The following is a 24678-nucleotide window of genomic DNA, read 5'->3' as shown; positions in this document are numbered from 1 at the left end:
TGTGCCATCTCCTCTCAGGCCCTGAGGTTCAAGGGCTCAGCTCCAAATGCACCACGGGGCTCATCAGGATGCAGCAAGTCCTGACAAACCATGGCTCTGCCTTGATTTCCCTCTGCTCTAATGCAGTTTATCAGGAATGTATCTGGAGTAATTTTTGGTTTGCTAATTTGAGATTTCTCAGCCAATGCATCTCTTAGTGCAGTGGGATCAGTGTTGGCTAATTACCATTGCATTCACTGGAATATATTTACTCATTTCCTGCTGCGAGATAGGATTAGGAGAAAGGCAAAGTAGGCTCAAAATTTTAAAAGGGTATATAGATAAGTTTATTACCACTAGATAGAAAAAAGAATAATAAGGATCTGAACTCTTCTCCTCTCCCTACAACCTTTTCTTTCTTACTGACAATGCAAGCAGACAAAACCTGAAAGTTTCAGTCAGTTTACACCATCTAGAACAGTCTTTCTTCAGTTCACTTAGGGAGAGGAGTCTCCCTTTCATCCTATGGAGACTTCTCCATAAGAAAAACGTTCTCCCATGGCTCTCAATTCCCACGAAGAGCAGCTGCCCAGAAAATCTGCAATTGTGAAGTCCCTCCCATTTTTCACAGCTTTACCCACAGCTGTTTTTATGGGCCATGTCAATGTATGGGGTATGAGTTTAAAGATGAGCTGTTCAAGAGCAAAGATTCTCTTCATCTATTTCTGAAATCATCTTCATCTCTGACAACAGAGATCTTCTTCTCTCCCTGAGGCCACAGGATCTCACCACTCTTCTCTCTTTCTCTGTTTCAACTTCTGATGGGATCACAGCTACTTCAACATTTGCTTAATTTAGCAAGGAGGTTTTTGCTGAACAGGTCATCTCCCCATATTTTCAATTAGTTATAGGGAAAAAGAGAGTCTGATATATTAATTACATCCTTCTCCATAGCTTTACAAGAGGATTTAAGCCCCAAGATCGAGGCATCTCCTCATCCCTCGCATCTGGGGCTCAACTTCCCCTTCACTGACTTGGGTGACTTCATGTTTGTCCTTTTCTCTCACTGGAGGGAGGATGGAAGCACTGAAAGAGTTCATATCTCACCCGGGGCCTGCAGATGGTTCCGTGCCCCCGGCCGGGCTCGGTGCTTGCGGCCGGAGCTGTTTTACGATGGAGGTTTCTGCAGCGGCTGCGCTGGGGCTGTGTCAGGATGGGCCGCGCTGGGGCAGGGCCAGGATCTCAGCAGCCAGGCCAGAGCACAGCAGCAGCACGGCCGGGGGCCGATGGCTTCTCCTGCCCCTGCCCGGGGCTTGCGGCTGAAGCCCAAGGGTGGCAGAATCTTGGCCGAGCCGGCCCGGCCCGGGGCTGCTCCTGGGGCCCGGCGGATCCTGGCTGGGCCCGGGCTGGCGGCGGGGCAGGGCTCAGCAGGGCCCAGATGTTCCCAACTGCAGCCATGGCCCGGCCCGGCCTCGGCCCCGCGGCCTCCCCTGCCCTGCCCGGCAGCCGATGGGGCCTGGCGGGGTCCCTGGGAAGGGGCCCGGCCCCACGGCAGGAGCCGCCCGGCCCTGCTGGAACCCTGGATGCTGAGAAATTTAAACTTTCTCTGCTGAAAGGCACAGACCTGCAAGAGAACACTGCATTTGACCTGAGGCTGTGGAGAAGCCTTCCAAAATTGATCAATAGCATTGGGATTATGGGTGTGTAGTTGGTTAGAAGTGTATAATATCACAGAAAAATCTTAAGACTTCGGGGTTTTAGAAGATAATAATAAATATGAAGCCAGATGGAGGTTTTAGGGTGAAGACAGCTTGTTCTTCTTTACCTTCTTCCTTCTTCTTCACCTTCTTCTTCCTTCTTCTTCATGGGTTTGATTGGTATGTTGTAATTGGACATAAAAGTCTGCATTGCAGGCTTCAAATGATCAATTATTGGGTTAAAAGGGAAAATAATTTAGGTATCTTTTCTTAATTGGATAGTTTAGCCTCAAAAGACCTTGTAACAAGAGATAGTTTGCCATTTTGTACCCTGATAATGAAAGAGTGCAGAACTCACGGCCTTAAGAATGTAACATGGGTAAGAAACAATAAACACCTGAGTCTGAACACATCCTGTCATCTCAAGTGCCTTCAATCCCGAGCCCAAGAGAAGTAGAAAAAGCAAGCAGGGAACCCACATGGCCAACCCTGGCTGAGATGGGGAGCTGGGCTGGCCTTGTTACCTCTGTGCCAGCCAGAAGGGAAAGAGACCCTCCCAGGCTTTCCCATCTTTAACATGTGTCTTCACAGAGGCGTGTTCAGTTTCCTTACTGGTTTAACAGATTGTCAATTCTCAAAGATAATTACTCAGTGGTTTTTTGTCAGACGTGGAGGAAACTGCTAGCAGCTTCTCTTAGAACATCACTTCCATGATGCAAAACCCTCACAACAGCACAAAGCCAAGAGCTCCTTTGTCCATATATAGTGCATATGTGCCCAAGTCCTCAAAAACGCTTCTTGGGAGATCTCTGGGCCCTTTCCAAGTTTTTTTCAACTGAAAGCATTCAGCTCAGAGTCTAAGAAAATCACCAGAGGACACGGCCAGCCTGACCTGTCTGTCCTTGCTACTGTTGTCTCGGACCAATCTTTGGATATATGGAATTTGGGAGGCCAAATTCTAATTTTGGCCATGGACCATGGACATGAAGGTTGGTTCTTTTCCATAGGAAGGAAGGAACAGAGCCCCAGTGTTTGCCAGGCAGAAGAGAGGTGACCACCAGAGGACAAGGCCAGCCAGAAGTGGCAGGTTTTTTTCTGAGAGAAACTCTTGCATATAGGAAAATTTTTAGAGAGAATACCAATTTTGGCAATGGACATTTACAAAGAGGGAGGGTTCTTTCCCATAGCAAGGAAAGCACGGAGCCCCAGTGCTCCCGGAGCTGATGAGAGGCAGCCCTTGACATCAAAACGTCAGCCAGACCTGTCAGGGGCCCCTGGGAGGCCAAACCACCCAGACCTGTTCCATGTACCCTCAGTTCCATCAGGCCCCACATTGTCCCAATGGTCCCTTGCTTCCCTGAGGCCCTGAGGTGCCATAATGCCCCCTTGGTGACACCAGGCCCTGAAGGGTCCCAATGGTCTCCATGGTTCCATCAGGCCCCACAGAGCCAGAATGGTCTCTGGGTTCCATGAAGCCCCGCTGTGTCACCATGGCCCCTTGGTTCCATGGGCTCCAGTGGTGCCACAATGATCCCCTTGGTTCCATGAGGTCCCCACAGTGTCCCAGTTATCTGCATGGGAAGGGAAGGACCCAGCCCCAGTGTTGCAGGGGCAGCCACCAGAGGCCAAGGCCAGCCAGGCTTGATGGTACTGGCAGATTGTGCCTGGGAGCAACCCTTGGATATACAGAATTTTGGAGGTGGAATCCCAATTTCAGATATGGACACCTGGAGGATAAGGATGCTTGTTTTCCATTGGAAAGAAAGCACGGAACACTGATTCAACAGTGACATTTGGGGATCTATGGGGAGCATTGGGGATCGTTTCTGGACCTTGTGACCCAACAGGAGCTCCTCTAATAAATGTTGCCTGAAGCTCCCACTGTGCCCATCACAGGAACCCATGTGAGTGTCTGGGACATCCCAGCTCTCTGGCAGCCTGGGGACTCCTGGGATGTCACCATGGAATGGCTGTGACTGCCTCTCACCACAGGGCTCTTTACCATCCTAGAAACCCCTCGGATGTCTCCATGGAGCCCCTGCCCTGCCTGTGACATTCCAGCTCTGTAACAGCCTGGAGATTCTTGGAATGTCCCCATGGAACTCTTCTGAGGGCCTGTGACAAATCTGATCCTTAGCAGGCAACCATCACCAGTCCACTGTTGCTATGGGCAGTTTCCATAGCAACCATCACCAGTCCACTGTTGCTATGGGCAGTTTCCATAGCAACCATCACCAGACCCCTGTTGCTATGCTCAGTGCCTTGGCAGCTCCATGGAGACCCCATGCCAGGGGTGGTTGCCATGGCCACCAGGGCTGGCACCAGCTGGGATGCTCGGTTTCCACGGGCCGGGCTTCAGGAATGGGATTCCCCAATTTCCTGCTCCCGCTAAAACCGCGCTGCCCTCGCTGCCCTCCCGCCTCCCATGGAAAGCACAAAAGGCAAAGATCCCGGGCTGGGATAAGAACAATTTATTGGGAACTGCAATGAGATAAAGAACAAAAAGGAACAAAAACAATATTGATAACAGAAGGGATAAGTAAAACTATTTACAGAGAAAACTACAACATCAACAACTAGTTCTTCCTGGCAATGTATTTCCTCCTGTCTGGAAAGGACACCCTTCTCCTCAGGGAGAGAGAGAGAGAGAGAGAGAGTCCCTTTCCTGCCCCTGGCAATGACCTGAGGTGGGAGTGAATGTAATGACAGGGCCATGGCCAGACCCTCATGTTCCCCAATCCCACATCATGTCATTGGCAGGGGCAGGAAAAGGGACAGGTGTCTTCCCAGCATGGATCACAGGGAACATGGATCATCAGGGCTCTGACCAACGTGGGGTCTCCAATGGGGGATAAAGCTGGAGCAGCGCATGAAGCTCTTCCTGCAGTTGGGGCATGTGCAGTGCTTCTTTTACTGGTGGCTCCATTGGTGTCTGGTCAAGTGAGAGCTGCTGGTGAAGCTCTTCCCACACTGGGGACACTCGTAGGGCCTCTCCCCAGTGTGGATGCGCCGGTGGGTGACGAGGGTGGAGTTGTGCTTGAAGCCCTTCCCGCAGTCGAGGCAGAGGAAGGGCCTCTCATCCGTGTGAATGCGCTGGTGCTGGAGGAGCTGAGAGCTGGTGTGAAACCTCTTCCCACACTCGGGGCACTTGTAGGGCTGCTCCCCTCTGTGGATCATTTGGTGGATGATCATTTGGGTCTTCCTACTAAAGTTCATCCCACATTCCCCACAGTTGTATGGCCTTTCCCCAGTGTGGATCCTCTGGTGGCAGATCAAGAGAGACTTCTGCCTAAAGCTCTTCCCACATTCCCCACACTCACAGGGTCGATCCCTGGTGTGGGTCTTCTGGTGGGAGATCAGGTTAGAGTTCTGGCTGAAGCTCATCCCACATTCCCCACACTCGTAGGGCTTCTCCCCGGTGTGGATCCGCTGGTGCCTGATGAGGTGGGAGTTGCACTTGAAGCCCATCCCACAGTCAGGGCAGCGGAAGGGCCTCTCATCCGTGTGAATCCGCTCATGCAGGAGGAGATCAGAGCTGGTGTAAAACCTCTTCTGACACTGGGGACACTCGTAGGGCCTCTCCCCAGTGTGGATGCGTTGGTGGATGATGAGGGCAGAGCTGCAGCTGAAGCCTTTCCCACACTCCCCACACTCATAGGGCCATTCCCCAGTGTGGATCATCTGGTGGCTGATCAGGGTGCTGCTCTGCCTGAAGCTCTTCCCACACTCCAAGCACTTGTGGGGCTTCTCCCCATCGTGAAGCTGCTCATGGGCCACCAGCTCTGAGCTCTGGCTGAAGCTCTGTCCACCTTCCTGGCTCAGGGTGGGTCTTTCCTCCTCAGAGCACCCTGGGCTGGGTTTGGAGCCCCTCCTCCTGTGGGATCTCTGGGGATTTTCCTCCCCACTGGATTCCTGTGTCCTGGAGTCACTCAAAATGGCCTCATCCATGAGTTTCTGCTGTGGGGATTTCTCCTCTCTGGTCTCCATGCTCAGCTCCTTGTCTGGGGGAGGAAGGACAAGGAGAGGATGGGATTTGCCTCCGTGCCAGAGGGAAGGGGAAGGAGATTCCCCGAGTGCATCCCTGGCAGGACGGGGTTGGCAGCAGGGTTGTCCTGCAGCCGGGGGCTGTGCTGGGCTGGGAGATGGAGCAGGAGAGAGGGGGAAAGGGGCACTGACTCCCTCCTCACCTTCCTGCATGTCTCGGGGCTCCTTCCTCTTCCTTGCAGCCTCCTCCTCCATCTGGCAAAGGTTTGGGGATGTGAAGTCCTGTTCTGGGAGGAAAGCAAGGGATGAGAGCATTGAATTTTTTACTGGTTTCAAGGCAAACCTGGGGGAGAGTCTAAACCAGAATTACAATTTCATAAGAAAAGAAGATCAAGGCAATGCTGCAGAAACACTGCCTTAAACTGACAGAGTCAGGATATAACCTGACACCCTGTTGCTCAGGGTGGTGGCAGCAGTCCCATTAAATGGTGGCTGCAGTCCTGTTGGAGTGATGAATGTGATTCTGTCCAAGCAGTGATCCTGTAGAAGGCTCTGGTCTTCCTCTGAAGGTCCAGGGGTGGTTCTGGAGCTCTTGTCCTCTGGGAATCCAGTAGGCAAGCTGCTCCTGGTGTTGCAAGGCTCAGCTTATATGCAGGTAGGAATGCTTGGATCCTCCCCCTGGGCGGAGCATGCCACAATGGGAGGATGGAATTTGATCAGTCCTGCAGTGACACTCAATGGCCCATTCACAGAAGATATCTCCCCTGGAGGGCGTTATCAGGGCTGAGCCATGGAAGAGATCAAGAACACTGCCCCACCTGTTTATAGCAGTTGATGAAGATGGGGATTGAAAACATGCATTTGGTTCCATCTTACACTGCAGCCTGAAACAGTGGGGGAATCCCTGCTCAGGGGGTGAACACCACCCCCCTTACCCAAACTGGCTCAGGTGTAAAACCCCCACCCCGGGAAGGCCACACACACAGGGGACAATGTCACACTTGCCCTGCCCCAGGGGAGGTCTCTGTCCCTGTCACTCTGTGGGTGTCCCCCCTTTTCTCTTTCACAGGCCGGGGGCTTTGCCAAATCTAAGAATAATTTTTTTCTTCGTCCCTGTCACCTTTGTGACATCTACACAGAGCTTTCCCTTCCTTTTCCTAATCTTTTCATAAAAGAGGTATCACAATATATTGGGCCAAATTTCCACTTTTCTTTTATCAGAATGTGCCAGCAGCTGAGCTGGAGCTGGGCAGGACCAATGGATTTTGGAATTGCCACAGAATCACTTCTACTGTCCGTTTATTGAATTTTGGGATTTGTTTGCGTTTTCACCACAAGTGACTTGTGGGAAGGGCAAATTCAAGGCATTTTCTGTAGGGTTAAGTTTGATTTTTGTCAAGAAACAACTTCTGGTGCCCAGGGGATGCCCAAGGGGTCTCTGGGCTTCTCACACTGGGGGATGCTTGGGAGGGGCTTGGGGGGGTGTCCCTGTCCCTGTCACCCCAGGCCATTCCCCAGGGGTGTCCCTGTCCCTGTCACCCCAGGCCATTCCCCAGGGGTCTCCATCATTCTCACCCAGGGAATGCCTAGGGGGTCTCCCTCCCTCTCTCCCCTGTGCCAGGGGGTGCTCGGGGCAGTCTCTGTCCCTCTCAGCCCAGGGGATGCTCGGGGCTCTCTGTCCCCTGGCCCTGGGGGATGCTCGGGGGGTCTCCATCCCTCTGGCCTCAGGCAATGCCTGTGCAGGGCTGGGCACCAGGGGCTCTGTGTCCCTCTCACCGCTGAGGCTGCTCGGGGCTGGGGGGGCTCTGCCACCTTCTCACCCCTGGCGAGGCCGGGGGGGTCTCTGTCCCTCTCAGCCCTGCTGGGACCCCACCCAAACATCATCGGGGTCACAGGGACAGAGACACCCCCAAAGCCCCAGAAGGGCTGAGCCTGGGATTTGGTTTGGGGCTGAGGATTTAGGAAGGGGCTGGAATTGGGGCTGGGCTTGGAGTTGGGGCTGAGATTTGGATTAGAGCTGGGATTGGGGTTAAGGCGAGACATGGGATTGGCTTTAGGGCTGGGGTTGGGATTGGGTCTGGGGCTAGATGAGTCTGGGACTGGGATGTGATTTAATACAGAACTGTGAGTGTGTCTGAACATGGAGTGAGATTGAGACCAGGATCAGGGTCAGGTTTGGGACTGAGCTCACCCAGAGCAGGACGGGGGGATGTCACTGCAGGATGTCCCTGGCATTGTCCCAGCCCTCCTCAGGCACCTCCAAACATGGGGGGCAGCTGGGTGCCCCATGATCCAGGTGCTCCCACGCTGCCCCTCAATACCAGGTGAGCATTCCCTGAGGGCAGCCCTGACTGTGACCCTTGGGGCTCTGGGATCAGCCCTCACATCCCTGTGGGAGCAGCTGCAGACAGGATGAGAGATTTCCCCCCTCTCTTTCCTGTGGGAGGATGAAGCCCGGCTGCCATTTTCTTCTGGTGTCTCCTCCTTTCCTCAGCTGAGGATGTCAAACTCCCCAGGAGCAGGAAAATCCCCATTCCCTGTTTGCCTGTGGCTGCAGTCTGGAACATCCACCCAGAATGAATAACTTTCTGACAGCCCTGCTGAATGACACTGGGAGGAGGTTTGTGAGAAGGGGAAGAAATTGTATTTTGATAGGAAATAAAAGGGGCAAAATTGTTTCTTTCTGTCATATTCCTTTTCAGTCAGTTCTGGTCTGTTTTCAGAGTGCCACCTTCTCAGCTGATTGTGTTTGTGTCCCCCTTTCTCTCCTGCCTCTCTTTGCCTGCTCTGTTTCTCTCTCAGTGTCTCCCTTGACCCAGGGCAGCTCCCAACAAAGACCCTGCCCTGATTTAATTCCCAATCCAGGAGCTACAACAACCATGGGTGAAGTTATGAAGGCTGGCAGTGAAATGTCACTGTAAGATCTTGCTCCACTTGGCTTTTGGCTCCTTCTTAAGAGCTTTACCTTCCAGGGCAGGAACATCTTTTGCTGGCTGGGAACTGGAATTCCAGCCCCTGGCAGTGTGTGCCATGGATCCCAGAGGGGCATTCCCGAGGCTGCCAGGGTGCTGCCCCTGCCGTGCCTCCCAAGGAGCTGTGCAGGGCCAGGGGACAAGGTCCAGCAGCTCTGTGGGCTCCCAGAGCACACGGCAAAGGTGGCTTTGATGGACATTTCCCAGCACCTTCCCCGCTGGAAGCAGAGGGAGGGAGGAAATGGAAGCGAGTCCCCGACAAAATCTTGGAAGGATTGGGCTGGGAAGGCACCCTGCCCATGGGTTACGATTTCGCGAGGGAGAGACGCCTCTGCCCCAGGGGAGTGCGAATGAGACCATGGGAACGCAACCTGTGGATCTGCTCGAACTTGGATTGAACTGAACAAGAAATGGGGAAGAGTGAGGGAGAGAAAGAAATCGGGAAGAGATCTCAGAGAGAGAAAGAAATAGGAAAGAGTTCTCAGAGGGGGAGAAAGAAAGAGGAAAAGGCTCCGGCCCAGACTCCGCAGCTCCCGGGGCCACCCGCGGGGCGCAGCGCCTTTCACAATTCCAGCCAATCAGAGGAGGCGCTGAACAATTTCCAGCCAACCAGAGCTTTTCTCGCCGATGACTCACCGGTTGCCAGGCGGACCCGCAGAGCCCAGCGGCCCCGGAGCGGAGTTTGGGGCTCGGGCCGGGGGCACGGATCCGCCCCGGGGGGGTCCCCGAGCCCCCTGCCCAGCCCTGGGGCCGATCGGGGGCTCCCCCACCCAGCAGCCGGGGCTGCGGGGCCGCGGGGCAGAGGGGTGGGAAAGGGGGGTCCGGGCTGGCAGCGGAGGAAATGCGGGAGGAAGAGGAGGGAGAGGAGGAGCAGGAGCGGGAGCGGGAGAATCCCGGCGCTCGCAGCGCCCACACGCTGAGCCTGCAGCAGCCCCTGCCCCGGGAGCATCGCCCTCAGCCCCGAGCCGCAGGTGAGGGCGAGGCCGAGCTCGCCCCGGCTCCAGCCAGGGGTCTCCGGGAGGATTTTTTTGGAGAGTGCTCGGAGCCGGCAGATCCCGGACTCGAGCCCCCGATATCTCCGGGCTCCCTAAGAGGAGCTTTTTCGGGGACAGAGGAGCCGCGATCGCCCCTCGGGAGGGTCCCGGGGGGTCCACGTGGGGATGGCCCGGTACCGACGGGGCGGGACATTGGTTTTGGGGATCCCCGTGAGAGCCGGGGCTGTGGAACGGGGGACCCCCGGGGCGGGGAGAGGGGAAGGGGCGATACCGGAGCTGGGGCACCCCCGGCAGCCCGGAGATGAGGCGGGGACGGGACCCCCTGACCCTGACAGGGGCGCGTCCTGGGGTGACTTCATGATGCTCGTGCCCCATCGGTCCGTTTAGCCCAGAAATGAGTTCTGCACCTTTAAGGCTGGTTCTGAGAGCCAAGGGGAGGAGGAAGAAGCTGCAGTTTGTTTTCAGACACTGCTCTCACTCCTCCACATTCCAGCTCCTGGATGGACAGAGGGCGGGACAGAGCTCTCCTTTGCTTTTAGTTAGTTTTTAGCTCGCTGAGGCAGAGAAGTTCCCTGGACTGTGGTTTTTCTTTTTCTTTGGAGCTGTTTAAACCTGCTCTGGACTGAACACCCAGAACACCACCGGCAGCTCCCACCTGTGGCCCACCGGGCTGAGCCTGGGCCGTGGCATTTCCAATACAGGGGGACTGGTAAGAGACTGATAAGAGACTGATAAGACACTGAGTGAGCCAAGCCCCAGCCCAAGGAGGGACTTCCGGAGTTTGTCACCTATTTTCCAGCAGCAGGAGGTTTTATTGCTTAATATTGTTCAATTTTTGTGTTGGTGAATGCTTTGCCTGTTAAATAAAGTGTTTTTTTCACTTTTCGCAAGGAAATATTTTCCCGAACTGGCTGAGGGTGGGGCTGCTGAATCTGCATTCTAGAGGAAACCCCTTTTGGGAGTTTTCTCCCAAAATTGCCCTAAAGCAGGACAGGGTGGTGGAAAGAAGGGGGAACCCCAAGTGGCTGGATTGGGGGGAGGCTGGAGAGGGGGACCTTGTGACCCCAAAATCCGCCTGCATCCCTTAGCAGGACCCTGGAGAGGGGGGATCCCCAGGACCCATGGGATCCCCAACAGCCAAGAGACAGGGGACCACCAGAACCCCAGAGGGATGAGACTGGAAATGGGACACTCCTGGTGGCACTTTTTTTATACACTCTTGATTTTTGGAGGTTATTATGGACATCAGGTGACTTCTAGAGATGGACTTGGGCAAGAGGAATCCCCAACCGAAGGCATTCACACCTTGTTTCTCCCCAAATCAGTATTTTCCCCAAACCTTCCCACAGTGACATCCCCTCCTGTCCTGCTCTGGGTGAGCTCAGTCCCAAGCCTGACCCTGATCCTGGTCTCAATCTCACTCCATGTTCAGACACACTCACAGTTCTGTATTAAATCACATCCTAGTCCCAGACTCATCTAGCCCCAGACCCAATTGCTCTTCCCACAAGTCACTTGTGGGGAAAACGCAAACAAATCCCAAAACTCACAGTAGAAGCAATTTTGTGGCAATTCCAAAATCCATTGGTCCTGCACAGCTCCAGCTCAGCTGCTGGCAGGTTCCAATATAAGAAAAGTGGAAATTTGGCCCAATACATTGCGATACCTCTTTTATGAAAAGATTATGAAAAGGAAGGGAAAGCTCTGTGTAGATGTCACAAAGGTGACAGGGAAAGAGAAAAAAAATTATTCTTAGATTTGGCAAAGCCCCCGGCCTGTGAAAGAGAAAAGGGGTGACAGCCACAGAGTGACAGGGACAGAGACCTCCCCTGGGGCAGGGCAAGTGTGACATTGTCCCCTGTGTGTGTGTGGCCTTCCAAGGGTGGGGGTTTTACACCTGAGCCAGTTTGGGTAAGGGGGGTGGTGTTCACCCCCTGAGCAGGGATTCCCCCACTGTTTCAGGCTGCAGTGTAAGATGGAACCAAATGCATGTTTTCAATCCCCATCTTCATCAACTGCTAGAAACAGGCGGGGCAGTGTTCTTGATCTCTTCCATGCCTCAGCCCTGATAACACCCTCCAGGGGAGATATCTTCTGGGAATGGGCCATTGTGTGTCACTGCAGGACTGATCAAATTCCATCCTCCCATTGTGGGATGCTCCGCCCAGGGGGAGGATCCAAGCATTCCTACCTGCATATAAGCTGAGCCTTGCAACACCAGGAGCAGCTTGCCTACTGGATTCCCAGAGGACAAGAGCTCCAGAACCACCCCTGGACCTTCAGAGGAAGACCAGACCCTTCTACAGGATCACTGCTTGGACAGAATCACGTTCATCACTCCCACAGGACTGCAGCCACCATTTAATGGGACTGCTGCCACCCCCCTGACCAGCAACAGGGTGTCAGGTTATATCCTGACTCTATCAGTTTAGGGCAGTGTTTCTGTAACATTGCCTTGATCTTCATTTTCTTATTAAATTGTAATTATGGTTTAAACTCTCCCCAGGTTTCCCTTAAATCCTGTAAAAAGACGATGTGCGCACCCTTTGTTTTCCTCCCAGAACAGGATTTCCCATCCCCAAACCTTGACTGGATGGAGGAGGAGGCTGCAAGGAAGAGGAAGGAGCCCCGAGACATGCAGGAAGGTGAGGAGGAAGTCAGTGCCCCTTTCCCCCTCTCTCCTGCTCCATCTCCCAGCCCAGCACAGCCCCCGGCTGCAGGACAACCCTGCTGCCAACCCCATCCTGCCGGGGATGCACTGGGGGGATCTCCTTCCCCTTCCCTCTGGTACGGAGGCAAATCCCATCCTCTCCTTGTCCTTCCTCCCCCAGACAAGGAGCTGAGCATGGAGACCAGAGAGGAGAAATCCCCACAGCAGAAACTCATGGAAGAGGCCATTTTGAGTGACTCCAGGGCACAGGAATCCAGTGGGGAGGAAAATCCCCAGAGATCCTGCAGGAGGAGGGGCTCCAAACCCAGCCCAGGGTGCTCTGAGGAGGAAAGACCCACCCTGAGCCAGGAAGGTGGACAGAGCTTCAGCCAGAGCTCAGAGCTGGTGGTCCATGGGCAGTTTCACAATGGGGAGAAGCCCCACAAGTGCTTGGAGTGTGGGAAGAGCTTCAGGCAGAGCAGCACCCTGATCAGCCACCAGATGATCCACACCGGGGAATGGCCCTATGAGTGTGGGGAGTGTGGGAAGGGCTTCAGCTGCCGCTCTGCCCTCATCATCCACCAACGCATCCACACTGGGGAGAGGCCCTATGAGTGTCCTGAGTGCCAGAAGAGGTTTCACACCAGCTCTGATCTCGCCAGGCACCGGCAGATTCACACAGAAGAGAGGCCCTTCCTCTGCCCTGACTGCAATAAGGGCTTCAAGCACAAGTCCCACCTCATCAGGCACCAGCGCATCCACACTGGGGAGAGACCCTACGAGTGTCCCACCTGTGGGAAGAGGTTTCAGACCAGCTCAAATCTCCGCCTGCATGAGCGCATTCACACGGAGCAGAGGCCCTTCCGCTGCCCTGACTGTGGGAAGGGCTTCAAGCGCAACTTCACCCTCATCAGGCACCAGCGCATCCACACTGGGGAGAGGCCCTACGAGTGTCCCCAGTGTGGGAAGAGCTTCACCCAGAGCTCTGACCTGACCAAACACCAACAGAGACACCAGTAAGGGAAGTCCTGCAAATGCCCCAAGTGCAGGAGGAGCTTTGTGCACTGCTCCAGCTTCATCCCCCATTGGAGGATCTATATTGGGAAAAGCCCTGGAGATCCATTTTCCCTGTGATCCATGCTGGGAAGACACCTGTCCCTTTTCCTGGCCTTGCCAATTACATGATTTGGGATGGAAGAACATGAGGGTCTGGCAATGGCCCTGTCATTACATTCACTCCCACCTCAGGTCATTGCCAGGGGCAGGAAAGGGACTCTCTCTCTCTCTCTTCCAGAGGAGAAGGGTGTCCTTTCCAGGGAGGGGAAATATGAATCTGGGGAGAGCCATTAGTTGATGTTGTAGCTTTCCCTGTAAACAGTTTTATTGATCCCTTCTGTTATCAATATTGTTTCTGTTCCCTTTTTTCCTTATCTCGTTGCTGTTTCCAATAAATTGTTCTTCTCACAGCCTGGGATCTTTGCCTTTTGTGCTTTCCATGGGAGGCGGGAGGGCAGTGAGGGCAGCGCGGTTTTAGCGGGAGCAGGAAATTGGGGAATCCCATTCCTGAAGCCCGGCCCATGGAAACTGAGCATCCCAGCTGGTGCCAGCCCTGGTGGCCATGGCAGCAGCCTTGGGAGCGGGTCCCTGGCTGGGGCTGTGGGAACCTCTTCCCTCTGGTGCCCAGGGACAGGAGTGGAGGGAGCGGCTGCAGCTGAGTCCGGGCCGGCTCAGGTTGGATCTCAGGAAAAGCTTTTTCCCTGTAGCCTGCTCTGCGGCCACGGGAGCTGAACTAATGCCGGCCAGCTGTTCCCGATGTGTGGCCAGAGGAGAGCACAAGATCTGCCACTCCTGGGTTCTCCTCGAAAACCCTCGGGTAGTGGTGCTGTCTGCGGCCTGGGGGGCACAGGCGAGAGCGTGGCTACCAAGTCCCGAGATAAAGGAAAGAGAGTGTGCACACTCGTGTGGATGCCACAGTGCTTTATTTCCCAGGCCCGACCAGTGATGGGTATCAGAGGAGGACGGCTTAGGGAGGCACTGATAAAGGGAATGAGCGTGACAGGAGGAGACACAAGGTGACCAATAAACGAAGACCAGGGGAGGAGCGTGGGATACAGCTGGACCAATAAAGATTACATAAGGGAGGGAAGAGCCTCTGGAGGCAAATCATACATTGAGTAAGGGATGATTGACACAGAAGGTTCTCGAAATAAAGAGGGGTGGTTGCAATGATAGACAGGGGAAGTGGGCAGCACCAGGAGGGAGGAAATAAACTTATAAGGGCACAAAGGGAAGGATCAAGGGATCAGTCACCTTGAGGGACAAAGCCATTGGCGGGAAAACAAGGGGTAACCAGCTTAGGGAGAAACCATTATGAGGGAAGTACACGGGGGGAACCGAGGGCCAAACCATATTTCTAACTTATAGAAGGGATAAACAACTTCACAACTGAACTCATATAAACATTTTAAAACACACGACAGCCACAGAGCAGTTAGACCCGTTTCTGGGGCCCAATATGTATACATGGGAGGAAATGCAATCATTAATGATTATGTTGTTCACACCAGAAGAAAGACACATGATCCGAGCGGCTGGGATACAAATATGGGAAAGGGAGCATGTGCAAGGACCTCCTGAGGATCTGAAAATGCCCATAGTGCACCCCACCAGGGACCACAGCAGCACTGGGGGGAGGCAAGACATGGAGGAATATAGAACATTGATTATAAGAGGCATCAAAGAAGCAGCTCCACTTTACCAAAATGCCCATGAGGCTTTCAATGAGCAGCAAAAGAGCAAAGAAACCCCCACAGAGTGTTTAGAAAGGTTGAGGAAATATATAAGGCAGTATTCAGGGGTTGACCCTGACACGGTGGCTGGACAGATCTTACTAAAGATAAATTTTGTCACTCCCATCTGGCCAGATATACAGAGAAAGTTAGAAAAGTTAGATGGTTGGCAAGAAAGGAGGTTAGAAGACCTTTTAAGGGAAGCACAGAAGGTGTATGTAAAAAGGGATGAAGTGAAGGCCAAGGCAAAATCAAAGGTAATGGTAGCTGCCATTAGGGAAGGAAACCAGCATGCAAAGAACAACTCAGGTAAGGGAGGGAGATTCTGAGTGCGGGAAGATAGGTGGAGAGAGGATGCAGGCCCCTGGGCCTCCACACAAAAAGGAGAGTTTAGGAAACAAGGGAACCCAGGACCAGTTTGCTTTTCCTGTAAAGAGAGTAGGCATATAAGAAAGAATTGCCCCCAGAAGGAAAAGGATCTGAGGGTCTATGAGACTGAGCAAAAAGGAGAAGTGGAAGACTAGGGGTGTCAGGGGCTCTACCTCCTGGGGACAGAATACCATCAGGAGCCCTTGATAACTTTAAAAATAGATCCCCAGGAGGAAGAATTTGAATTCTTAGTAGGCACAGGGGCTGAAAGAACTTGTGTTTGTAGAATCCCAAAGGGGTGCAGAAAGAGTCAAGATACTGAGCAAGTAGTAGGTGCTAAAGGGAAAGGGTTCAAAGCCTCAGTTGTAAAGCAAATAAAGTTTGAAGGAACAAAGAAAATAGGAACCAGGGATGTTCTATTAGTTCCAAATGCAGGGTGAAATTTATTAGGACAGGATTTACAGGTGCAGTTTGACATTGGAGTGCTTCTAGAGTAAGGGAAAATGATAGTTAAGCTTCTCCAATTAAGGGAAGAAGATGAGGAGAAAATTCATGAGATGGTGTGGGCAAAACAAAAAAACCGAGGCAAATTGAACATGAAACCTATAGTAATAAAAATAGTTAATGAGAACCATCCAGTTTGGGTAGAACAATATCCACTTTCCCTGGAAGGGAGACAAGGACTCCAGCCGCTGATCCAGGACCTACTTGAGGACAGGACCTTAGAATTATGTATGTCCCCCCATAATACACCCATATTACCAGTAAAGAAGTCAGATAGGACTTACAGGCTTGTCCAAGATTTGAGAGAAGTGAACAAAAGAACAGTGAGTCAGTACCCAGTAGTGCCTAATCCCTATACACTACTGAGTAATATCCCCCCCTCACACCAGTGGTTTAGCATGATAGACCTAAAAGATGCTTTTTGGGTGTGCCCACTGGCAGAGCAAAGTCAGATATATTTACCTTTGAATGGGAGAACCCTGATTCTGGGAGGAAACAACAGCTCTGGTGGACTGGGTTACCCCAAAGGTTTTCCGAATCCCCAAACCTCTTGGGTCAAACCCTAGGAGAAGTACTACAACTCTTCTCCATCAAACCTGAGATAAAGCTCATCCAATATGTAAATTATTTGCTTCTCTCAGGACAGGAAGAAAAAGAAGTTTGGGAATCCACCATAGTGTTGTTAAATTTTCTGGGGGACCAAGGACTTTGGATATTAAAAGAGAAACTTGATTTTGCAGAGAGGGAAGTAAAATACCAAGGACATGTGATTTGTCAAGGGAGCTGGCGGCTGAACCCTGAGAGAATTACAGGGATTGCTTCAGTCCCACCGCCAAAAACTAAGAGGGAAGTCAGAAGGTTTTTAGGCCTGTTGGGATATTGTAGGCTATGGATTGAAGGATACACGCAGGCCATCCAGTTCTTGTATGAAAAGTTAGTGGAAGAGATTAGGTGGGGAAAAGACAATGAACAAAAGTTTGAAGCTTTAAAGCAAAAATCAGTCAGTGCACTGGCACAGAGTCTTCCTGCATTAGACAAACCCTTCTATTGTTTGTGGATGTAGAAAAAGGGATAACACATGGAGTGTTAGCCCAGGACTGGGGAGGATCCAGGAAACCAGTGGCCTGTTTATCAAAACTGCCAGACCCTGTCAGCTGGGGGTGGCCAACCTGCATTGAGGCTGTGGCAGTGACTGCCCTACTCATAGCAGAAAGCAAAAAATTAACCTTTTGGGGGAAATTGAAGATATATATCCCAAACTCAGTAAGCAGTATCCTGAGCCAAAAGGCTGAGAAATGGCTCACTGATTCCCAAGTGCTAAAGTATGAAGCCATCTTAATAGATAATGGTTTAGAGCTGATCATGAGTAACCAACCCAACCCTGCCCAGTTTTTGTATGGAGAACCAGATGAGGAACTAATACATAATTGCCTAGAGGTTATAAACTATCAAACTAAAGGAAGAGAGGACCTAACAGATCAACCACTCCAAGGTGGAAAATGACTGAACATCGATGGATCTTCATGGGTAATAAAGGGGCACAGGGGGTACGCTATAGTGCGTGAAGGGATGGTGGCCATAGAAAAGGGAAAGTTACCTTCCAACTGGTCAGCCCAAGGTGTGAGTTGTGTGCCCTAAAGCGAGCTCTGGAAATATTAGCGTGGAAAAGGGGAAAAAATATATACAGACCGAAAATACGCTTTTGGAGTGGTGCATACCTTTGGAAAAATTGGGAGGAGAGGGAACTATTCACTTCAAAGGGAAAGGGACTGATTCATGAAAAAATTGTATTAGAAGAGTTAGAAACCTTACAATTACCAGAGGAAGTAGTGGTGGTATATGTTGAAGGACATCAAAAAGGGGACCAAGGGAACAATTTAGACAATTTAGAAGCTAAAAATTCAACTGAATCAGGGACAGAAAAACTAATAATAGTATTAACCCCCATGAGAAAAATGCAAAAAGTCCCTGTATTCAGTGGGACAGAAGAGGAAGAATTCCTTAAAATAGGAGCCAAGAAAGATAACAAAGGGAAATGAGCAGATGGAAGGAAATAATAATAAACCCTTTGACAGGAAAATGCTAGAATGCATACATGGAACAACACATTGGGGTACACAAGCACTAAGTGATCAATTTCTAAGGAATTGGGGATGCACAGGAATTTTCAGAATTGCTAAGCAAGTAACTGAATAGTGTGTGGTATGTCAACAAGTGAATAAGAAAATCATGAGGAAAACACCCGGGGGGGGGGCAAGAACTGGCCTTATGACCCTTCCAAAACATCCAAGTAGACTTTACTGAACTTCCCCAGGTACAACAGTGGAAGTTTTTGCCAGTGATAGTAGATCACGTGACTCATTGGGTAGAGGTGGTACCCACTGTGAAAGCCAATGCCAGTGTTGTGAGTAAAACACTTCTAGAATCAATCATTCCCCAATATGGGATGGCAAACAGGATTGATTCAGACCAGGGAACTCATTTCACATCAAAGATATTGCAGAAAGTTGTTCAGGCCCTGGGAGTAAAATGGGAATTACACACTCCAAGGCATCCACAGAGTTCTGGTCAGGTTGAGAGAATGAATGAAACTCTTAAAAGAGCTCTAGTGAAGCTAATGATTGAAACCCAAATGTCATGGATAAAATGTCTCCCTTTGGCCTTATTAAGAATTAGAACCCAACCCCGGTCAGATCTGGGGGTCCCACCCTATGAAATGATGTTTGGGTTACCCTTCCTGACCTCACCCCAGAAGGCTGCCACCTATGAAGAAGGGGAAGCCAATGCCAAGAAATAAGTGATGTCTATAGCACAAACCTTAGAAGGGCTAAGACATAAAGGGGCAAATCCTCAAACCACCACCCTGGATTTCAGAATCCATAATATTAATCCCAGGGATTGGGTGATGATTAAGTCATGGAGAGATGAGCCTCTAACTCCTCAGTGGGAAGGTCCCTTTCAGGTACTGCTCAGCACCGAATCGGCCGTGCGAGCTGCAGAGCGGGGATGGACTCATGGCAACAGAGTCAAAGGCCCAGGAGAAGAACCCAAAGAGTGGACTATAACATCCAGGCTGGGTGAAACAAGATTGACTCTCAAGCAGAGACTGAGAGACAACCAGAAAAACACCAAGATGCCCAAAAAGCAGAGTCAAACTTCCACCAACCAGCTTGAGAACTGTCTTCCTGTTTTCATGGGTGAGAATTACCAGCATCTGTTGAGGAGAAGTACCCAAGTGACAGTAAAAGGTAATGGGACAGCTTCTTCAAAAAAATAAGACAAAGGAAGGAGGGCAAGACTGGGTTGGCTCCTTTGTTTGCTACCAAGAAGGCTCCATAGCCCTGCTGTGGGTAGCAACCCTGTAGGCATGATAAGGTAGGGACAAAAGTCCATTCCAGACCTCTGTAATTCCTCAGTTGTCTTTTAATTCAACAGGGACTGGAGGGCAGGACCGAGTTGGCCTCTGTGCTCACCCCTAAGATGCACCAACTATGGGTAGCAGCCACACAGGCACGGTAGATGGGAGTCAAAGCCACACTGGACCTCTGGGATGCCCTTTTGTCCATTCCTAATGAGTGTGTCTAAGGAAAACCTGAGATTTTTTCTCCTGTTCCCACTGTCCTTGTCCACATCAACAGATGCTGGTATGACTCATTCAAGAGAGAAAGAAATGTTTTTACTCAATTGTTCAAGCAAAATTACTTATAGATAAAGAAAAGAGGGGTTTGTTATAGATGAGTAATCCTATGGTTGGCTCTCACAATTAAGGGGTGAATATTAAATATATGCTAAGAGAAGTTTTGTAGGTGTACAGTTATCCTTCCCCTCCCCCTTGCATTGCTATCACAGGATGGCCTCAGTAGTTGGGGCATTTGGGAGGGTTGGCTTGTTCCTATGGCAGCACCTGACCTCCAATCAAGGTGTGAGACAGTGATCTCCACCACTGGACAGTGAAGAAGGAGTCGATTGACAAGACTTTGGGAGGGGCCAGAGGTATAAAAGACAGAACATCCATTTTGTAGATGAGAACACAATGACTGAATCCTTTGCTCCTGGCGCAGTACTCTTTTCATTATTCAGTTTTCTGTTGTATTCTGTAAAGGTCTTAATAAAGCATCTAAATTTTTTAAAGTGAAAATCGTTTCTAACAGGGGACTGGGGAATGTGGGTCAAGGTTGTCCACACTGGGTCAGCTCCAAAGTACAACTTCACTGACCTGGCCAGATCTCCTTGGGAGAGACCCTGGATCAATATCAATAACAGAAAGCTGCAATCAGCTCTTCTCTAAAGAGAACAGTAATAAAATGCACTCTTTAAAATAGTATTAAATATTACTTAGAAGCTCTTTGAAATATTTCTCCATAATTGTAAAAGGAAACCTTCCTGCTGAACTGCAAAAGACCAGAGGGAAATCAAGGCAGAGCCATGGTTTGTCAGAACTTGCTGCATCCTAATGAGCCCTGTGGTGCATTTGGAGCTGAGCCCTGGAACCTCAGGGCCTGAGAGGAGATTGCACAAACCTTTCCAGGAGTCAAAGTCAGAGGAAAAACTCAGAGTGCCTCAAAGCATGAATGGGCCCCACTGAGGTCCATCCCCAACACAGGCTCCTCATGGACTCCTTGGAGGAGAGAATTGGAGGCCAGGATGGCACAAAAAACCTCTCAGAGATTAAGTGTGGAAAGAAAAATCCAAAGTACCTTAAAAAACCTTGAGTATCTCAAAGCATTACTGAGCAGCACTGAGTGTCAGTACAGTGCTCTCAAGGGACTCATTAAAGCAGATAATTGGGGCCATGATTGCACAAATCTCTCACAGAGTTTGTATCAAAAGGGAAACACCAAGTACCTGAAATAACTGAAGTACCCTGAAGCATTAATGAGCCCCACTGAGTGTTGTTACTGACAAAGCCTCTCCAGGGACTAATTACAGCAGATAATTGGAGGCCATGATTGCACAAAGCTCTCAGAGACTCCAAGGCAAAAGCCAAACCCCAAGTCCTTTGAAAAAGCTGCAGTCCCTGCAGGGAGCATTCAGGAGCCCCCAGGGCCATTGCTGAGCAAGGCTCCCCAGGGACTCCTTGCAGCAGATCCTTGAGGCCACTGGGATGTGGGCTAGGGGGGGATGCTGAGGGCAGCACAAGGGGCTGACAGTGCCCAGCCTGGCTGGGGCTGTGCCAGGAGGCCCCAGGGCCTCAGGACAAGGTGTCTCCTCCCAGCCCTTGCTGGCACAGACCCTGCTGTGCCCCAGGGCACCAAGACTTGGCTTCTCTTTGTCCCCACCTGTCATCACTGCCTGCAGTTCTCTGCTCTGCCTGGGGCCTGGGGACACTTGCTCAGTCGTGTCCCTCACTGGGACCCATTAAAAGTCCAAGAAACTTTGGAGTTGGATTCTGCCTTGGAGTTCTGCAGAGGTTTCTTCAGCTCCGTCTCAGGGACTGATGCTCAGGGCCTGAGCACAAAGCCCCAGAGGCTGATTATAGTCCTTGTGCTGTCTGTGCTGCTGAGCTGGGCTGGGCTCCTGGCACAGAGGCAGCTCCTGGTCACCAAGAAGAGCTTCAAAAGCACATTTCTCTGGATGAGCAGCTCTTGTGCCAGCCCAACAGGGCTGGGGCACTGCCTGCAGCCAGCCCGGGCACAGCACAGAGGCACAGAGAGCTTCAATCAGTCAGGGCTGGGAAGGGGCTGAGAAGTGCCTGGGGCACAATCACTGCCAGCCCTTGGCACAGGAACCTCTGGCTGCAGGACAATGCAGCTGCAGCTCCTGGAGCCATCTCCTGCAGCTGGAACATGCCAATGCCTGCAGAGCCTGTGAGTACATTCTCTGCTTGTCTCTTGTGCAGAGCAGCCAGGGGTGCCCAGGGCTGTCCTGCAGAGCAGGGTCCTGCAGCCCAGGGCGCTGTGCTGGGGCAGGGACTCTGCTGCCTGCCAGGGACAGCTCTCAGCCAGCCCTGGCAGCTGCTCCCAGCACTGGGGGACAAGATCTGGCTGGGAGGAGACAGCTGGTGAGGCTTGGAAGTGTTCTCCTTGTGTGGGGAGGATGCTGCATTGTTCAGGACTGCTTCCAGCATGGCATTTAACTGCAGAACATTTCCAAGTAGATCATTCAGGGAGCACAGCAAGGCAGGGTTTGCATATAAGGGAAAATCCTGCTTTTTTAATCTACTGCTCTGGGTTGCCTGGATAAGAAACTGCCCATAGATATTCATCTCTCAGTTAAGGCTGAGAAAAATAAATTTAAAAATTCTCTTAGATCTGAATAAACTTTGCAGTTACAGAGATCAACAGAGGGCCCCTGAGCGAAAGCATCAGTGTTGCTTTTCCAGCCTCCTCAGGGTTGCTCTGACGTTGCCATCAGAGCCTGCAGAGCCAGAGCTGGCTCTGGGCAGTGCCTGAGCTGGGAGGGCTCTGCAGGGCAGAGCTGAGTCCCCAGGGCTGGGCTGGGCTCTGGCAGCACTGGCAGGGCCCAGCCCTGGGCACAGGGAAGCAGCTGCTGGCAGGGACAGCTCCAGGCAGCAGAGCCCTGGGCAGGCAGTGGGGGGAAAGTGCCCCCAAGCTGTGCTGGGATATTTCAAGTCCTCTCCAAACCCAACTATTCCATGATTACTTTTCTTACAGATCCCCATGCCAAGGCACCACAGCAAATGTCCAACAGCAGCTCCATCGGGCACTTCCTGCTGCTGGCATTGGCAGACACGCGGCAGCTGCAGCTCCTGCACTTCTGCCTCTTGCTGGGCATCTCCCTGGCTGCCCTCCTGGGCAACGGCCTCATCATCAGCACCGTAGCCTGCGGCCACCACCTGCACACGCCCATGTTCTTCTTCCTGCTCAACCTGGCCCTCGCTGACCTGGGCTCCATCTGCACCACTGTCCCCAAAGCCATGCACAATTCCCTCTGGGACACCACCAACATCTCCTACACTGGATGTGCTGCACAGCTCTTTTTCTTTGTGTTCTTCATCTCAGCAGAGCTTTTCCTCCTGACCATCATGTGCTACGACCGCTACGTGTCCATCTGCAAACCCCTGCACTACGGGACCCTCCTGGGCAGCAGAGCTTGTGCCCACATGGCAGCAGCTGCCTGGGCCAGTGCCTTTCTCTATTCACTGCTGCACACAGCCAATACATTTTCCCTGCCCCTGTGCCATGGCAATGTCCTGGGCCAGTTCTTCTGTGAAATCCCACAGATCCTCAAGCTCTCCTGCTCCAAATCCTATCTCAGGGAAATCAGGCTTATGGCTGTAAGTGTGTGTTTAGCACTCGGATGTTTTGTGTTCATTGTTTTCTCCTATGTGCAGATCTTCAGGGCTGTGCTGAAGATCCCCTCTGAGCAGGGACGGCACAAAGCCTTTTCCACCTGCCTCCCTCACCTGGCTGTGGTCTCCCTGTTCCTCACCACTGGCACATTTGCTCATCTGAAGCCCCCTTCCCTGTCCTCCCCATCCCTGGATCTGGCCGTGTCAGTTCTGTACTCGGTGGTGCCTCCAACCCTGAACCCCCTCATCTACAGCCTGAGGAACCAGGAGCTCAAGGCTGCTGTGAAGAGACTGATGACTGGATGCTTTCGGAAACAGTAAACTGCTGGCCAGTTTCTGCAAATTACTTTAAATAAAAGTCATCTTTGACACTTCTTGTTGGTTTCATTTTCATGGTCCTTTGTCTTTCTTTTACTTTTTTCATATTGTCCACAAAGAAATGTCATTGTTTGTGCCATTTCTCATTTTGTTTCTCTCCACTTTCCCTGTGGCCCCACACTGTTTCAATGAGGGGCTGCGCTCTTGATGGGTTTAAATGAACTAAAGGATCTCCCAGCAGAGTTTTCTGCAGAGATGCGCTTTAGTTGCCTTCTCTGGAGCTGCAGCAGCAATGTCTGTGTGCAGAGCTGGGGCAGATCAGTGCTGGCCCAGCAGCTGTGCCCAGCAGCAGCAGCAGCAGCAGCAGCACTTGGTGTTGCCAGTGCTGCTGCCGTGGCCCTGCCCCGCTGCCCTGGTGGCCCTGGTGTTGCTGCAGGGCCTGAGTGCTCTCGGGGCCGGGCACAGCCCTGGGGGTGGCAGTGCCGGGGCTGCAGCAGGGACAGGCCATGGGCACTGCTGGGGCAGCGCTGACGCCTCAGGCCAGGCCCTGGGGGCTCCAGGCTCCTTGCCCAGGCTCTCTCAAGAACACGGCCAGGCCAATGCTCAGCACAGAAACCCCCGTCAGCAGCCCCAGGCTGGCCGTGGGCAGGCTGGGGGCAAACAGCATGGCTGGGGCTCTGCAAGGGCCCTGGGGCAGACGGGAAGGAGCAGCAGAGCAGGGGCTGATCCATCCCCCGTGCGCTGCACAGCCCAGGGCAGCATCCCAGAGCGTCCTCATGCAGCTGCCAACAACATCCCCCCTCTGCAGCCCTGGCCTCTCCCCCAGCTCACACAGGTGCCCCATCCTTGCAGGCACAGACACGGCAGCACTGCCTCAGCAGCCCCTGTTTGCATTGCACACAGCAGGGCCAGCACCCCCATGCTGTTGCTGTGGGGACATGAACCTGAGGGAGCACAAATGCCATCAGCCCCTGGGGCCAGCAAGGGCTGGGGGACACCAGGGAAACCACTCAGCTTTGTCCTGGCCCCTGCACTCAGCCAGAAATTTGTTCCCATCAGCTGGGAGTTTCCTGTGCCACTGCAGACGCTGTTGCTCAGAGCCAGGGCTGCCTGGCAGCCACCCCCAAACTGCCCTGAGAATTTCTTTGGCTTCACCTTTGCTTTCTTTA

General features: G+C 52.2%; 1 protein-coding gene across 1 annotated transcript in view; it reads left to right on the top strand.

The window, feature by feature from the left end:
- Window positions 1–24678, top strand: part of LOC143692457 (uncharacterized) — a gene marked incomplete at its 5' end in the record, with an annotated part of 208278 nt that overhangs the window by 109988 nt on the left and 73612 nt on the right. The window contains 1 exon segment of the mRNA XM_077172690.1: window positions 12651–13286. Coding sequence (XP_077028805.1) covers window positions 12651–13286 — 636 coding nt within the window.

The sequence above is a fragment of the Agelaius phoeniceus genome (assembly GCF_051311805.1).
Source record: "Agelaius phoeniceus isolate bAgePho1 chromosome W unlocalized genomic scaffold, bAgePho1.hap1 SUPER_W_unloc_1, whole genome shotgun sequence".
In the NCBI taxonomy this organism is placed as follows: Eukaryota; Metazoa; Chordata; class Aves; order Passeriformes; family Icteridae; genus Agelaius; species Agelaius phoeniceus.
The sequence above is the reverse complement of the archived record's forward strand: the minus strand, read 5'-3'. Positions and strand labels throughout refer to the sequence as shown.